Source organism: Odocoileus virginianus, chromosome 3, assembly GCF_023699985.2.
Source record: "Odocoileus virginianus isolate 20LAN1187 ecotype Illinois chromosome 3, Ovbor_1.2, whole genome shotgun sequence".
Classification (NCBI taxonomy): Eukaryota; Metazoa; Chordata; class Mammalia; order Artiodactyla; family Cervidae; genus Odocoileus; species Odocoileus virginianus.
In genome coordinates this window covers 57,159,430-57,177,142 of record NC_069676.1, presented here as the reverse complement: position 1 = coordinate 57,177,142, position 17,713 = coordinate 57,159,430, and the positions used below count along the sequence as shown (strand labels likewise).

Here is a 17,713-nt window from a genome sequence, read left to right as displayed (position 1 = left end):
CCTTGTTTCTAATTATTCTGAGAGTATTCTGTTAAAGGCCTACTTTGCATATGACTCTCAAAAAGTGCTTTTTGAAATTGGGTGATTACTTGGCAGTGTGAAGTATGAATTTGTGCCTTTGACATGTCAGATTTGTAGTTTGGATTGTATGCTTGTAAAATTCACTTTATTGTAATTTTGTTAAGGAGCTATTGGTACAAAATTTGTTGATGTACTTGTGAGATGTAGTCTTATGAGAGTTGATTTGTGCTTTCTCTTTTGCCTTTAGCTTTAGTGACTTCCCCTCACCTCCTTAGCATTTTCTGTACTTTGTATTCTTGATTAGAGTCATTTCTTTTTCTTTAAAACCTAGCTAAATTAGATTTATGTTAAAAATCTGCCATAATTCTTAGTGTCCGACACACATAATTCTTAGTGTCTTACCATTTATAATGGTAAGAATTGGTTTTGAAGTTCCTAATAGCTTCCCAGCACAAATTTGCCTCTGCAGTTAAGTACAGAAAGTAGAAAGATGAAGGAAAACGAGAGGAATCAGGAAAGGAGAACATAACTCTATTTCATTTTGTTCATCACTTATCTTTCAGTATTATTATTTGTTTTGTTTTACCCATCTCTTCCCACCTCCACTCCTATCCTTCAACCCCCCAAAACCCACCATTGTGACCTTTTTTGTGTGTGAGAGAGCTTTTCTTCAAAGTAAATGTTGGAATGAATGTGAAGAGTATTGAATTCCTGTATGGAAAATAAAGGATTGAAAAGAGAATTTTACAGAAGCTTTGAACACGGTTTTAGATACAATCTCAGCCATTAGCAGATTGGCACTTCGGTTGCTTTTCCTAGGCTAGTGGGCACAATCTCTATAAGGTTTAAAAAAAACCCTCTTTCCCCACCAGGCTATCTTTTTCAGCAAAGACATGTGAAAATGAATTCCTCTTTGTGTGTTTGGTAGTTATTCATGTTTGCTGTTTGCAAAGTAGTCCTCAGGAACAGGTGAAACAAAAGTGTAGGAAACAATGTGCGCTTTTTAAGTCTAGTCCCTTTGTGATCTTTTACAAAAATTCTAGGGATAGTATTCGTTGGACCTGAATATGGGACCACACTTAAATAGGACAGCAAGGAGATCAAACCAGTCAGTGCTAATCCTAAATCAAACCGTCTAGTCAAAGCTATGGTTTTTCCGGTAGTCATGTATGGATGTGAGAGTTGGACTATAAAGAAAGCCGAGCGCCGAAGAATTGATGCTTTTGAACTGTGGTGTTGGAGAAGCCTCTTGAGTCCCTTGGACAGCAAGGGGATCCAACCAATCCTTCCTAAAGGAGATCAGTCCTGAGTGTTCTTTGGAAGGACTGATGTTGAAGCTGAAACTCCAATACTTTGGCCACCTGATGCAAAGAGCTGACTTGTTTGAAAACACCCTGTTGCTGGGAAAGATTGAAGGCAGGAGGAGAAGGGGACGACAGAGGATGAGATGGTTGGATGGCATGAGTTTGAGCAAGCTCTGAGAGATGGTGAAGGACAGGGAAGCCCAGCATGCTGCAGGCCGTGGGGTCACAGTCGGACATGACTGAGAAACTGAATAACAAAAACACTAAATGTTTAAAACAGATTTTTTTAAAGCATTTTTTTCCTTGTTTTGAGTTTTTTTTTTTTTTCAAATACATTTTTATTTGGCTGCACCGGGTCTTAGTTGCAACATGCAGGATCTTTAGTTGAGGCATATGGAATCTAGTTTCCTGCTGAGGGATTGAACCCAGGTCCTCTGCATTGGGAACCCAGACAGTCCTAGCCACTGGACCACCAGGGGAGTCCTGAATATTTTTAAAACATGTAAACTTTTCAAATGGTAAATCCAGATATAGTTTCTTATTAGAGTTATTAAAGACATCACTTCAGTGAGCTTTAAAATAGCTTCCTCTTTTGTTTTGTTTACATTTTAAATAAAAGCCAGTTCTTTTCCAAGCTGGGTTTTGGGTTTTTTTTTTTTTTTTTTTTTTTGCTGCACTATGCAGCATGTGGGATCTTTAGTTCCCTGACCAGGGATCAAACCCATGCCCCCTGTAATAGAAGCAATGAGTCCCAACCAACCATGGACTGCCAGGGAATTCCCTCAAGCAAATTTCATAATTTAGCTAAGTTTAAAATAAAAATGATAGTAAATATTTTTCAGAAACTACCCTTATCTGACCTAGAGACATATAGACACTTGCAATCACTTACTGCAGTGATTCCTAATCCTTAGAGTCTCTGAAACTAGCAGTTGATATTCCTCGTTATTGGGGATAAATGTATATACACAGAAATATAGCAATGGATAATTAAAGCATGATCCTTCTAATAAAAAGTGAATGTCATCCTTGTGGTAATGGGAGTATTTTCTGTAATCTGGAGCTAAGCAAAAATGAGACTCCTTATAAATAGAACTTGATAGGAAGTGGGACAAGAGTTATAATACAATGGATATTTACGCTCTGAAACATTTTGGAATGACTGATAAAAATCTCCTTCATTTTTTCAATTAAAAAGTAAGACCAGGTGAGGTTTAGAAACTTGCCCAAGGTTACAGGAATTAATGGTGGATGGATAGAGAATTCAGCTGCTGTGCTTAAGAAGCATTTTAAGGTTGCCACACAAGTACTAACTTAATGGGACAATGGGTTGCTTGACAGAAAAAAATCCCTTTATACATTATTTTGTGTTGGGCAATGTAGTCAGTAAGTGGGGTCATCAGCTAAATAGAGGAAAACAACCTTAAATAAAAACCTAGAGGGAAACTATCTTACATTTTTAAAATTTGGTGATGTTAAGTGATAATCAGCTTTTTATAATGCCTTCCTCTTTCCCTCTTTGTTAGGTGGTATGGTCAGGAAAAAGACTATAATGTGCTAGTTATGGATCTTCTTGGACCCAGCCTTGAAGACCTCTTCAATTTCTGTTCAAGAAGGTTCACAATGAAAACTGTACTTATGTTAGCTGACCAGGTAAGTGAAACTTATATGAAAATAAAAGCTAAGAAATACTACTGTTTAGTATTACTTAACTATAATTTCAATGTAGAAACCAGAGTATTATAATCCTGTATATACTTTTTAAAAAGTATAGTCATTCAAGTGTGTTACTCTAATAAGTCTTGCAGGTGTTTTCCTGTGGTATAAGACAAAAATGAATTATACTGGTTTATTCACCTATAGCCTGGAGAAGGCAATGGCACCCCACTCCAGTACTCTTGCCTAGAAAATCCCATGGACGGGGGAGCCTGGTAGGCTGCAGTCCACGGAGACGCAAAGAGTCGGACACGACTGAGCGACTTCACTCTTCGCTCATTCACCTATAGACTAAAAGAGTTTTCGAGCTACTCCCATCATCCAGTATATTTGTTTTAGTGTTGAGTATAACAGGTTTCTTTGTAAGATTTTGTTTGAAGAATGGATTTGGAGTGTTTGTGTGTGTGCAAATATAAATAAATATGTATATATTGAAATTGTGATTAAGCAAATTGAATGGTATTATGTGTTGAACCCTTATGAAAGGTGTATTTTTGAGGAAAATAAGGTACTGAAGTAATTTAATGAACAGTTTTTGACCAAGTAGATGCTTCTTACAGGATTCTCAGCAATTGGTAATATTTAAGCAAAACCATGGAAATTTTTATGTCATGAATTGGATTTATGCATTGATTAAGGTTGGATGAAATTGTTAAAGCCCAAGGCTAGATTTTTTTTTTTTTTTTTTTTTTAAGCTAAAGTTAATAAAAAAGAAAACCAGTTTTAGAGAATTTTAAGATGGGAGAATGGGGTCAGGAACAGACCTTGAGGAAACAGTTATTATGGTCAGAGATAACAGGTAAATGTCAAGGACCTTGCATAAAACATGACTTCTTAGTACACTTTAACTGACACGTGCGCGAATCTTAATAAAAGAGTTTGTATTCTGTAGAATCTTAATAAAAGAGTTTGTATTCTGTAGAACATATAGGCATACATGCAATGAACATTCATTCAGGGTCTGCCACTGTACTTAGCACTGGAGTGTACAAAAAATAAGAACTAGTTTCTTCCCTCTTGTAACATAGAGTTAGTGGAGAAAAACGGATGGTTTCTGTCATAGAAGTCTATGTTGGATACTCTGGTAACATCAGAGACATAATGTAATTTAGGGAAGGGGGTTGTAGGAAGGCATCTGTTTAAGAAAGAACCAGCTGATCTTGTTCTGTAAATGACAGGCAACACTTGAGTAGTCTGTAGTTTGTGCTGTTAATTTATCTTTTGCCTGACCTTCCCCCAGAGTTAATACTGATAGTTTAATGATAAGTATTACTTGGCTAGAACAAATACTTAAAGTCTAGAACAAATACTTTATGTACTTGACTGGTACAAAAAGTGAGACAAATGTTTTGTTTTACTTATTTAATATATGAATTACTGCTGTACCTAAAGATGGTATTTGAACATTGTATACATCTATTTCCTTGAGTGTATAGTTTAAGCCAGAGATTACAATTTGCCTTCACAAGCCATTTGCCAAGGTAGAGGAATAAGATTTAGAATTTATATCCTTGGTGATAAAAGCTCTAGAGAAAATGCAGGCAAGTAAAAATAGAATCCTGACGTACACTACTAAGAAGAGGAAAAACATATGGACAGAAAGGTAATGTTGGCAGCCTTTGGACATGGAAAACATTTTCAGATACAACTTGTATTTATCCAAAAGGTAGACATAATTGATAACTTAGAAATTTAAACTATTATAGAAGAAATACCAGAGTTAAATGACAAATTTTTTCAAAATTTAAATCTGTTTACATAACAAATGACTGATAAAAGATTGTTGTATGCAAAGAATTCTTAAAAACTGATGAGGAAAGGACAAGCCAAAAAAATAATGGATAAGTATGGATTGACAGTTCACAGTATAGTACTAAATCCAAAAGGTCAGTAAAAGTGAGCATGTTTTTTAACTGTTATGAACTTACAAGTAAAGTCAGTACCTGTGAAAACTGACAAGATTTAGAAAAAACAGATAACTGCTACTGGGAAAAAAACACTACTGCTGAAAAAATGAGTTGTTATAGTCTATTTTGAAGACAATCAGTTTGCCTTCAAAGCATCAACTCTCCCTGCAATGATAGGGGATTTATAACCCACAGAAATAGAAGTGCTAGTAGATAAGGATATGTAAGTATTTTGATAGTGTTACTGTTTGTGGTGAGAGGATATTGGAAACAGTGAGCATTAGTACTGTGAGTTAGGGGATAACTGGGGACAATTGGGGAGTACTTCCGTCTGTGCCATAGAATATTTATCGTCATTAAAAAGAATGATAAGACCATACCACTTGACTTGGCAGAATTTCCAGGAAATTAAAAGCTTGTTAGAATACCATGTTTGTTAGTTTTGGAATATGATAATACAAATATGGAGAAAAACCATGGGAGAGTCCGAAAAGCATGCCAGAAAGGAAACCCAGCATGTATATGTCCCCATTTGTATTAAAGTTACATGCTTACATTGTATGGTATCAACTTCAAGAAATGTTTGGGATATAATTAGTTAAAAACAGTGAACATAAAGTGAGTGGACTACTTCTATTTTAGTTTAAAGAAATAACAATGTATAACTATATCTGTCAGTTGGTCAACACCCTGTACTCTGAAGCACATGTAAGTTTGTGTGTGTACATATAGAAGAGGATGAAAATAGATCTGAGTAATAGCAGGCTTTTTACACAGGTACCTCAAGGGGCATAGGATTGATGTTTACTTTATATAACTTTCAACGACTGAAACAATTCTAAGTTTATTACTTTTGTAATTAAAAAAACAGTTCTATCAGGTTAGGTACTGTCATATTTATAATCATTCATATTGAAAGAATAAGCTCAAAGGAAACTGCTGGTTTATGCTTGTATTAGTCTGTTAGTCTGGAGGTAAATTCAGAGCCTGGCTGTCCTTTTTAATTTAGTCTAGCATTGTCTTTTTGAACTCTAAATAAAGTTAATAAAGTATACTTGTGATCTTGAAAAATGATTGACATATTGAAATAATTGAGACACAATATGTTGCTTTCTTTTGTTTCTTAGTGCAAATCACTTAACTTGATTTTCTCTTCTCCCCTCTTTTTTCCAGATGATCAGTAGAATCGAGTATGTGCATACAAAGAATTTTATACACAGAGACATTAAACCAGATAACTTCCTAATGGGTATTGGGCGTCACTGTAATAAGGTTAGTCACATGTTCTTTGCATGAAAGAACAAAGAGTAAAACTTCCAAGAATTGCTTTGATGAACTTTGGTGAACTTTAAAGTCTTTTAAAAAGTCATAGGAAGTTGAATTTGCTATTGATAATTGTTTTAAAAGATTGTACTAGAAGGGTAATCCATTAACTTAGTAACTTGAAATAAATTCTCTCCAACTTAACCCAACCAAAGTTAGTTATATAGAAATATAAAATTCCAAGGGCTTTATAATGAAATGTAATCATCTATGTTATTGTATGTATTTTTCATTCATTCGAATAGCAAACAAACAAACAAAAAACCCATATACCCATATACTTTTCTGCCTGAATGCTAAAAATCAGATTTTAACCTTTCTTTCTGAAGTGTGGGTTTTTGCAATATATGTGCTTGTGCCAATGTGGGAACCACTGTCCCACCCATCTGTCACCATGGCGTTAACATTTGCTGACTGAGCAAGGTTGATAATGAGAATTCTTCAGTCCTTGGATTTGTGTATTCAAAAGGATAACTTTTGGGCCTGTTTCAAAAGTAGTTTGACAGTTTATTTGGGTGGGGTCTCCACCCCTCTTCTCTCCTGTTCAAAGGAAAGTGTAGACAAGTGAAATGAACTTTCATACAATGAAATTAGTGTTCATTGGGGGCCACAGAATGGTTGAACTTACGGGGTGATTGGGTTTTAGCTAGTGACGCATGATTGCAGTTAGAAACTAATTGTGTTGACAATTTTCTGCAATGATTAGTTTTACTGAGTGAATTGCTTTTATTTTCAATTGTTGAGCTCGGGCAGACAGGCAGCATTGGCAATGCACTAAGCATGTTATGATCTGACGATCTGATAGAAATTCTCAACTTCAGGACAACTTGGGGGTTTTTGTGTTTTTTGTTTTGTTTTTGGAAGGAACATTCCTATTTGTTTTATTTAGTCATTAGGGAATGTTTGACGTTTTTAGGTCCAGCTATAAATGTTTACCTTTGTTTGCCTGTATGAATGCCAACTTGGAGCCATTACCATTAGAAGTGGTGTTACTTGTTAATGCGTGAGACATTAATGTTGGTCTGACCAGGTTTTAGGAGTTTAATTTTATTTTTCTTAAAAGCTGAGCTTTAAATGATAGAAGGTGTTTAAGTCTACATGTAACCTTTCTTGCCATTCCCAAATCGCATCTTTTTTCTTTTTTTAAATATTATGTGGCTTCTCTCTTTGAAGCATCCAGGTTCTTGTTATTTTAAAACCTGGTTAATTTAATTGAAATATTACTAGTCTTAATTTTGGCAGGCAATTTTGTCAGAATGACCCTAATCTTTTGACCATTTCCCAGCCTTTTCTTCCCATTTTCTTCTTCTAAAGACCCTCTATCCTCATGTAATCCATGTTCTGCATGTTGATGTTGCAGTACATGGTTTGTCTTAAACTTAATGATAGTCCAGATAATGTCTTTGCTTCCCCACCCCGCCCCAAATAGCTTATTAATCACTTAGTTGTGTTAGGAAATCCAGATTGCCCAATGTTAGGTAAACCTTTTTAGAATCTTGTATCCTCTTTTAGAGATACTGAAAAGAAGATTGTGAAATTGCTTTGCTGTTACACAGATTCAGAGAGACCATAGGTTTAGAAGTGCAGTGTTTTACCTAAGATTCTGAATGTTGTTCTTGAACATTTTAGGTTAGTGTTTGTTTATGTAGTTGGTTTTTAGTGTTTTCTGTATTGTAGTTTGAAATATTCCAGTCCTATGAGACTGGATTCTTTGGTCAGCTTGTTGTAGTAGTTTTCTATTTGTCGGTAGAGTTGGGGGTGGGGGGGCATTTGAGGTTGATTTTTAAAATCAAATTTCTTATTTGGAAAATTGTTCTGAATTTGATATTTAGGAGTAGTCACTCCAACCGTAGTGAATTTGCTCAACTCTTCCAGTAATCAGCCCTGCATGCTTATGGAAATAAATTTTAAGGTGACTAAATGCCTTCTACCTCTTCCTTACTGAAGATTTTTCCCCCCCTGTGCAATCTTTTTTTAAGGGAAGGGCAGATTGTGGTGCCAAAGATTGCAGATCCAAATTCCCTGTTTTGTATTAAAAATTAAAGAGCCAAATGTCACCATTGCTATCCCTGTCTCAGGCAGTGACACAATATAGTGGCATTAAAAACCTGAATACTTTCCAGAATTCAAATGTTCTTAAGCATGTGATTCTTATTTGGAAAACTGAGAAGCTACAGTGCTTGGTGGAAGAAGGATGGCATTTGGCTACCCTGTTCTTTCTCTAATGCCTCGGTGTTGCCTGTCTGCGCCGGCCATTGTTGCAATGTAAGCAATACTGTTTGATGCACTGCCACCCTCTATTGTCTGTTTAGTGTTTAGAATCTCCAGTGGGGAAGAGGAAAAGAAGCATGACTGTTAGTACTTCTCAGGACCCATCTTTCTCAGGATTAAACCAGGTCTGAAACTGTCTCCTATTCCAACCTCAATCCCAAATTCATGTGCTTTTCTTTCTTATTGTTTGATTATTTTTGTTTGTTTTAATTCTGGAGAATATAGATCTTGCTCAAGCACCTCTTACGTTGGCATTATTCAGACATACTTGGCAAACATATAACATTACTAAGATATTTCTTTATGGCTTTTACTTAAAGCTTGTAAAACTTAGAGAAAACCTAAATGAAAACAGGATTATGTTTAGATCTCTAACATCCACAAGAGGAAATATGTTGGTCTAACATTGATATTGTTTAGCTAGTGGTAGATTTGAGATAGACTGTTCAATTTTTAAAAAATAATTTGGAGTTGCATCACTGCTGAATGATGATATTCTGCCTCAACTCTTCCCCTTCCCTAATGAACTTCAGGAGTTAAGTGTGTATCAGATTTCAGATATAGTTTTTTTTAGAATCGATTGCTTCAGTATGAGAATTCTCTCAACTTCAACCAAGTAGCATAAAATGCTTAAAGATCATTATATACTCTGGAACTAGAATGCACTGCATTCTAATGATAACATAATTGAAGCACTTATCAATTAATAAGTGCTATAATTAATAACACATAAATAAGATAAACAGATGTATAACCTAATGATTTATATTTGTCAGGCTAGATAAAACACTCAAATTTTCTAAATTTTTTTTAATGTAAGGAAGCTTTTCACTTACTCTTCATTTACTTATTGTATGAATTTTCAGATAAACAAAGAAAAATAAATTTTTAAAAAATCAACACCACCTAGGTACTTAATTTTTGAAGCTCCTGAATGAATGAATCTTTATCAATAGTATACACTGAGAAGTAAATGTTGACATAAGTATCAAAAAAGGAAAAAATTTGCATTTGTGTGAGCATACTTTGTAGTTTCTTTATTAAACCACATGTATCATCTGGGCAATCATTTAATCCTTTTCCAACCTGCCCAGCATTATATCAGGAACTATGTTCTCCTGCTGTTAAAAAAGGTTTTAGAAGTTGGGTTTTATTTTTATTCACAGACAAAGAAATAACCAACTGTGTTAACTAGATCTTGACTGGGCAGAGAGAGAATGGTGGGTAATTAGGTACATTGTAAGGCAGCTTTACTGCCCTATTTTTTCTTATCCATATACATTCACACAATTTACTCATATCTTACAGCATAATTACTTATAGTGATAGGTTTTCTGGGTTATAAGGAAAAGTGATCCTGTGAATTCTTAAAAGGGCAAGGAAATATGACTGCTGGTGAAGAGAAAAATGGTTGGAAATACCAAAACCTAAAACAGGCAATAGTATTTCTGAAGAAAATATACCTCTCCTAAATGAGTTATCCCAGTATACCCAACATTAACTCATTTCTATATGAAGAATATGCTGCTTTCTTTAAAACAGGCACAAATTTTTGAACATGTAGTTAAAAAGTCCACAAAAAGGCAGCTTGACCACCAAAGAGTTTAGATGTCTTGTTTGTATATGCAGACCTATAAAAAAGTATTTTATGACATTGGATATTGACTTTTCCTTGTTTGGTTTTACATATCTGCAGCTATTTTGGTTGTATCCTTGGTATCACATGGTTTCATGTAAACATTTCCCGTTTATGTATGTTTTTATTCATTTTAAATTCGATGCATGGAGAGCTACTAAAGAAGCATGCATGAATAGGTACCATTAGATAATGAACTATCAAGAGATTTATAAATTTTAAGTAGTTTTCAGTTGTTTTGCTCTTCAAATGGAATACCTTTTTATCAGTGTCCCTCACTTATTTTCAGTTTTTATAGGAGGAGAAAATTTTAAATTCATTTGCTTTGTAATTTTTTGCTTTGATACTGAGATGCTTAAGAAGATAGTGTTTCATTTTTGTTTCCTTGATAAGTTAGATTTTGTCCTTTAGAGTTGTGGAAGGGAAGAATTCTCAGAGTCTTCCAGTTGTTAAGAAAGTGATTATTGAGTTGCACATGAAGCTATTGAATCTAGACATGAATGAATCACTGTCAGACTTATCCCTATCAGAGTTGGTTATTGTTTTCTCCTCCATTTTGGAGTACTAAAGAAAGCAATCTCAGAAGATAGTCCTCAGAAGAAAGTCTGTCCTAATCACTTTTTATTCATAACTCACATAATTCTTAGAGATAGTTTTTAAATGCTATAAAGGTGGATGTCCTTTTGTGTTTGTTTTTCCTTTGTTTTCTTTTCGGTGTGAATCTGTAGAACTTAGTCATAATTTTTGTTTTGCTTAACAGAAATATATATTGCTCGTTTTAATATTTGAGTACTGAGCCAGTTTTCATATCAAAAGAAACTTAAAGCTCATACTTTTAAGTCTTTTATTTCTCTTAGTGATTTATAACATTAATTTCTCTGTTCCTATTTTATAGTAACTCAGTTGTTCAGTCATTTAATCATACTAAAGAACTTTCATTATCCAATTACATTTTACTGAAAATTTAATCTTTATTCTTTGTAATAGACTAGATGAAAATAAGTATTTCAATGTTAACATGGTTACAGAAGCACAAATCTCAGTCTTTCCTACCCAGTGTCTAACTGAGGCTAGATTATAGTGCCTGCCTGCAATAAGTATTTTTCATCTTTCTAAAAGAAGCACTTGGTGGTATCTTTTCCACTTAAATCAGTAATTTGCTTTATTTTTTGAGGCAGACCCTAACAGGCTAGGTGATCATGTTTCCCAGTACATCACACACTGTAAACTGTAGCAGAAGGGGCCCAATGTCAGCCTAATAGGAAGAAAAAGTACAAAATGGAGGTGTAACTAGAAAAGAATAGTGTAGGGCCACATAGTGTAAGAGCACATAGACCTGCTTTGCTTAATAAATTTTGTAGGCATAACTTTAAATAAATGATTTTATGGTAAAGGCTAGATAAAATTTTTAGTTAAGATTATTTTGCTTTAGAAGGTAGGTAAATATGAACATATTTTGGGTTTTTTCCCCTAAAAATACTTTTGCTTCTTTTGTTCTTCATATAAAAGTTTTAATCATGGAGAATAAACCTGAATTACTTCTAAAAATTAGCTACATTATAAATGGGCATCTTATTCCCTGCGTGTCATATAAATGAAGCAGCACTAAATGTTATTTTGTTTTGAGATACTATTAATACTTTGGTTTTTAGTTAGCTCATTTAAGCTGCTAATTGTAAGCCACCTTGACTTAAGTAATAGATCAACTTGTTATATTTTCCAGAAGCTTAAGCCGATCACATGTGTAAATGTCATTTGGGAATAAAATGAAGTGTATGCTTGTTTTTAAAGTACTTACTTATTATAAATAAAAATCCTGGTTTTATTGTCACTATCAAACTCTCAGAGTTGTCTTATTTCAGATAATGAACATTCTGTTGACGTACTAAAGAGTGGCCTTTGTAGAACGGAAGAGTTCCAGGTGGCTTGTGTCTAGTTTGTTTTTTTTAACCCCATGCTTGTTCACCACTAGTACCAGGATGTCAGGCTTCATTATGGCACACAGCACACTTGTCAGCAGCTTTGCTATCGAGCACGTGTACAAGTTCTCCACTACGTTGGAGGTTCCAGAGACAGGCTTCTGAATGTATAATGAGCTGGGCCTGTGAAATTGTTCAGCTGACAGGGATCAGCCGCTTGATGTAACTGTATTTTTTTAAAACCTGATTTATTGATAAGGTCTAGTAAAAGCTTATTGGAATGTTAAGTTTGTTCATTATCTGTTCTGCTTACGATGCTTTATTTTGAAACGGTTGAACAAAATAGAATAAATGCCATTTAATAAATAAGCAGTTTGAACAAGATTGGGAATCTAATGTCTCTTTATTTTCTTTTAAAGTTATTCCTTATTGATTTTGGTTTGGCCAAAAAGTACAGAGACAACAGGACCAGGCAACACATACCGTACAGAGAAGATAAGAACCTCACCGGCACCGCTCGGTATGCCAGCATCAACGCACATCTTGGTATTGAGCAGAGGTGAGTCTGGAATGAGTGTGTTTATCAAATCCCTAGCAAAAGCCATTGATGGGTTTTTGAAATATTTTACTTAGTTTCCTTTACCTGCTTCTTTAGACAGTGCAGAGAAGCCAGTTAAATGAAGCCTTTTTGTTTTCCTTTGTTGAAACTTGTCCCTTGAGGAGGAAATACTGCACCTTGGAAGTTAGAAGTGTAAAGGCAACTTTATTTCTGCAGCTAAAAGCAATACTTTTTTCCTTAATGGTGATCTTGTGCTTTTTATATATTAGTGATGCAAGCTGAGTTTGGGGAAAGAATGTATTGGTTATTTTCATACGGAAAATACTACATGATTCCTAATGAATCAAAATTTGATTGGTGGACCATCCTCCATTCTCCTCTTCCACCCCTACATAAAGGATTTGGTTTAAACACTGTCATAATTTCTGTGCTCTTTCTGTTTTTTGACTTGAATTCTAGTTTTTCATCTACTTTCATCTTTTGTCAATCATTTTTCTTTTTGCCCCTTAAAATAATCGTAGAAATGACAAATTATACACTTCCAGGTTAGGGAAATTCATGAGAAGAAGGTTATTTAGCTAAATTCTTTTTTCTCTGTAAAAGTTAAGTTGCAGGATCATGTTGGATTTTATAATTTTGAATTCTATGAGAAAATTTTGTTTAGAAGTAACCCATTAGGAACTTTTTTAAAATTACCTTAAGTTGCTCATGATGACAAATTACTCTATCCTCGCTTGGGAACGTTTCTCCTGGTGTACCTTGCTTTCTTTCACATGTTCTTCATAATAACTTCAGCTTATAAATTTACATTTCCTTTTCTAGTCGCCGAGATGACATGGAATCATTAGGATATGTTTTGATGTATTTTAATAGAACCAGCCTGCCATGGCAAGGATTAAAGGTAAACTAGATTCAAGTTGCCTGCTTTTTGTTTTAGTGTGTTGCCATTAAGTTGAAAATGTTTACTTTTCTGTACAGTAGAACTAGTTTATCCAGTAATTCTATATTATTTAATTGTCCTAACATTTTACCTGTTTCCATTAATTAGGAGTTTTGCCATTGCCTTTGTATTCATAAATTAATGATAAATTACTGTGTTCAAGAATTTAATGGCTATTTAGGTACTTTATTGGTTCTTTCAAGGTAAATAGTCTATATGTTTATTGAGCATCTGTAAGCTTGACAAATTGCTTGGTGTTGTGTAGGTAGCTTTATCCAATGTGAATATTTTTACACTGGAAAAGTAACAACAGTTGTTAATGTTAACTAAATGATGGGCACATTTGTTTGGTATTGATCTGCTTATACCATTGTCCTTGCTGAACATGGGTTAAGGAATCTAATTTAAAATTTGAGCCCACCTATTTTTACTTAAATCATATATTTTAATGTTCCTGTTAGACTCAGTCTTTCCTATTAGCTAAAAACATTCTTGAAGCAGAAAGTCATATGAAAAGTTAACAGCTTAGGGGGAAAATTTTAAATGTATTATGCTTTCATTCCCTTTTTTCCTAGGTTATGATTCCTCTTGAATCGCAAGTTTATTTTTATGTGTACCATGTTAAACTAATAAGTTTAGTTTATCTTCTCGTAATATTGAGTATGTTTGTGTGGTTTGTTTCTTATTCTCCACAGGCTGCAACAAAGAAACAAAAATATGAAAAAATTAGTGAAAAGAAGATGTCCACACCTGTTGAAGTTTTATGTAAGGTAAGTGTACACTGATGATTTGTTTAAAAATATGAATGATCCAAAACCAAAATGAACATTTTATTTCCCAGCCTCAGAACTTAAACTTCCTATTGAGTAACTGTTTACTGTTTTAACTTTACTTTTGGTTGATTCTTGGTATTTTTAAGAATGACTTGAATATATGAGTCATTTTAAATAATTGTGTTTCTGGTTTACATGCTATATGATCTGTTTTAAATTAGAGAAAAAATAAGAGAGCGGGTAAACTTTTCTAATAGAACCTCACTGATTTGTGAGTAAGAAATATTCTTATTCCTGAGCTGGTGCCAGAGAAGAAAGAATATCCACAACTGGTATATTGAGGAGTTAGGGAAACAAAGGCAAGCAGATTAGAACAATCCAAAAATAGGAAGTGTCCAGTAGTATATAGATGGCAGTTTGAATCAGGCTCATTTCTCTGAAATCTCAAGCATTATAGAGAGAAGCATGTAAGTTGAGAATAGAAAGATACTTGTGTCATGATGTCTCTTCCATAGAAAGACCACATGGTCATCTTTGTGACAGTTGTATACCTGAAATAATTAGAAAACAATGTATAATTATATATTTATCTGGTAGAAGGGAGAAATCAGCATGAGTTCAAATTGCACTTTGTGGAAGGGTGTAAAATGGTGATGGCTTTATGTGTCTCCCCACCTACAAATTGGTTTTCACCTTTTTCTGCATATCTGCAGGAATTGAGGGGATGGGTTGAGAAAATAAGACCCTTTCTGAGAGTCTTTGTTTTAAATAATGAAATAAATTTTAGGCTAGTGAATAAAATACTCGTATGTTATAGTTCACCCAATAACTTACCATGTAACACTTGCGTTGGTAGTTTTCTTTTGTAAAAGCAAGTTCATATGATAAATATGGAATACTATTAATACAGCCTCTGAATATATATTAAAAAATGAAAAGCCCTGTTACGAGTTTTTTAAAAATTAAAATGTGCAGTATGTTTTATTTTTAACTGTCCACCAAAAATGACATAGCATAAAAGTACTTTGTAAAAATTAAATTTGTTTCTATCAGTATATAATCAATAAAAATAAATGTTATACACATTTTATCCTATCTTCTGTATATGAGAAATTTCTCAAAACCATAGAGTTGTGGGAAGAGACTGCCTCTGTAATTCATCACCCTTCACATTCGCATTTACTCAAGGGGAAGAGACTTGGGAGTTTTTGTTTTAATAGTTTGCATTTCTAAAGTAATTTCAGAATGGAGAAAGAGTACCCATTCATTGTCCTGTTCTGGCAAACATTACAGGCCTCATTTTAGTTATTCTTTGTTGCCATCCAGTTACTGGACGTTAATAAACTAATAGGTTAAGAAGTCTGGTATCTAAATTATTTAAGAACCTGATACTGTAAGAAAAGGATATGCATTTCCTTTACCAATACTTAAAGATACTATACATAGTAAGGTGGTCTGGATGATGAAATTTTGTTAAATTCGTGTGGATAACAAGTCATAATTGTTTTTTTAGTTCTCAGATCATCCAGCAAAGAAGTAAGATACCTAAAATGTGTTTCTTGCTTGTGTTTAAAAACACTGAATTTTCTTAGAATTGAGTTTTTTGTTGTTTTTTTAATGTTATGTTTTAACTCTTGAACTTGTAGGGATTTCCTGCAGAATTTGCCATGTACTTAAACTATTGTCGTGGGCTGCGCTTTGAGGAAGCCCCGGATTACATGTACCTGAGGCAGCTATTCCGCATTCTTTTCAGGTCAGTTTTTAAGACTATAAACTCCGATGAGGGAAATTAGTTCAATCCACCCAACATACCTGTTCTGACAAGTTGCAGATAAAAGCGGTTCTAACCAATATGAATGAAATGTTAAGGAACTGTGAGGCTGACATTTTTTTATTTCCAAATGTCCTTGAAATGTTGTAGTTTCAGATGGAGAAACCATTGAATCTTGCTCAAGGTAGAATGTAAGTATTAGATACAAGTAACTGTTGGTGGAACTGGGGACTCTCCAACTTGGTAGAGAATCCTGTTTAATACCAAAATGAATAACAATTTAAAATCAGGCAAAGTTTATGATACTGTAGAGGTAGGCCCAAACTCTAGGGTCCTTAGGTAAACAACCCATAATTGGTCTTAAACAAAAGGGAAAAATAAAGTACATGTGACTCAAAAATCTTGGTTGGAAGAGAAGAAATTAGGGATAATCCTCTAATCCTACAAAAGTCTTGCATAGACAAAGTCAGCATAGACATCTGTCTCTCAAACTTTAACAGTTCCGTGTGTACTTTGATTTGTCTTCAGGGGGAACCGTCTGTTATGAATATTCCCCCAGATAACTGATAGCTTGATTCAGTATTTTTGTTGTTCATGCTGCTCTCCTTCTTTTTTTTGACTGCACAGAGCAGCTTCTGGGATCTTAGTTCCCCAACCAGGGATAGAACCACCACCCTTGGCAGTGAAAGCATGGAACCCTAACCACTGGACCATTAGGGAATTCTCTCCTGCTGCCCTTCATTCCCACTCCCCTGCTCCTTTCAAAAAAGTTTAAAGGCAGCTTCTTTTTGAAAAGGGAGAGGATTTAATTATTCTTGAATACAGCAGACCAAAGTGGTGACATTTCCCTCCAATCATAATATGTAAAAAGTGGAATTAATTAATCAAAAAGGAAGGCAACTATAGGGAAAGAAATCTTACAGGAGCTACCACAAAGAAAAGAAATGCCGTCACTGTTTTGAAAGTTCAGTATTGGACCTTGTTTTTAATGGATTAACATAAAATTTTATATTTTCTAGGACCCTGAATCACCAGTATGACTACACATTTGATTGGACAATGTTAAAGCAGAAAGCAGCACAGCAGGCAGCCTCTTCAAGTGGGCAGGGTCAGCAGGCCCAAACCCCCACAGGCAAGCAAACTGACAAAACCAAGAGTAACATGAAAGGTTAGTAGCCAAGAACCAAGTGACGTTACAGGGAAAAAAAATTGAACACAAAATTGGGTAATTCATCCGTTTCTAACAGTGTTAGATCGAGGAGGTGGTTTTAAAATACATAAAAATTTGGCTCTTTGTTGTTAAAAAAAGACGTCCTTGGAAAATTTGACTACTAACTTTAAACCCAAATGTCCTTGTTCATATATATATGTATATGTATTTGTATATACATATATGTGTGTATATTATATCATTCTCTTGGGATTTTGGGTCATTTTTTAACAATTGCATCTTTTTTACTCATTCATTAACCCTTTCCAAAATAAACATTTGGTGTTGGGAATATGGTATAATCAATCAATCCAAAATCCTAGACCTAACACTTGTTGATTTTTAATAATAAATCTGGTTAGC

At 34.3% G+C, this 17,713-nt stretch overlaps 1 protein-coding gene across 9 annotated transcripts in view; it reads left to right on the top strand.

Annotated features, from left to right (window-relative positions):
- CSNK1A1 (casein kinase 1 alpha 1) overlaps nt 1–17,713 on the top strand; it is a 46,883-nt gene that overhangs the window by 19,914 nt on the left and 9,256 nt on the right. For 4 of the 9 annotated variants that reach the window (XR_011486917.1, XM_020903419.2, XM_070465626.1 and 1 more), the window contains exons 3-10: nt 2,852–2,978; nt 6,122–6,220; nt 8,584–8,667; nt 12,517–12,656; nt 13,479–13,557; nt 14,292–14,366; nt 16,016–16,122; nt 17,160–17,308. Coding sequence is in view for 7 of the 9 variants with exons in the window: in XM_020903419.2 (XP_020759078.1) it covers nt 2,852–2,978; nt 6,122–6,220; nt 8,584–8,667; nt 12,517–12,656; nt 13,479–13,557; nt 14,292–14,366; nt 16,016–16,122; nt 17,160–17,308 (860 nt within the window). In the remaining 2 variants the exon portion in view is untranslated. Of the gene's footprint in view, nt 1–2,851; nt 2,979–6,121; nt 6,221–8,583; nt 8,668–12,516; nt 12,657–13,478; nt 13,558–14,291; nt 14,367–16,015; nt 16,123–17,159; nt 17,314–17,713 lie in introns of those variants that run through there. The other 5 variants (XM_020903421.2, XM_020903420.2, XM_070465627.1 and 2 more) reach the window with 4 other exon arrangements.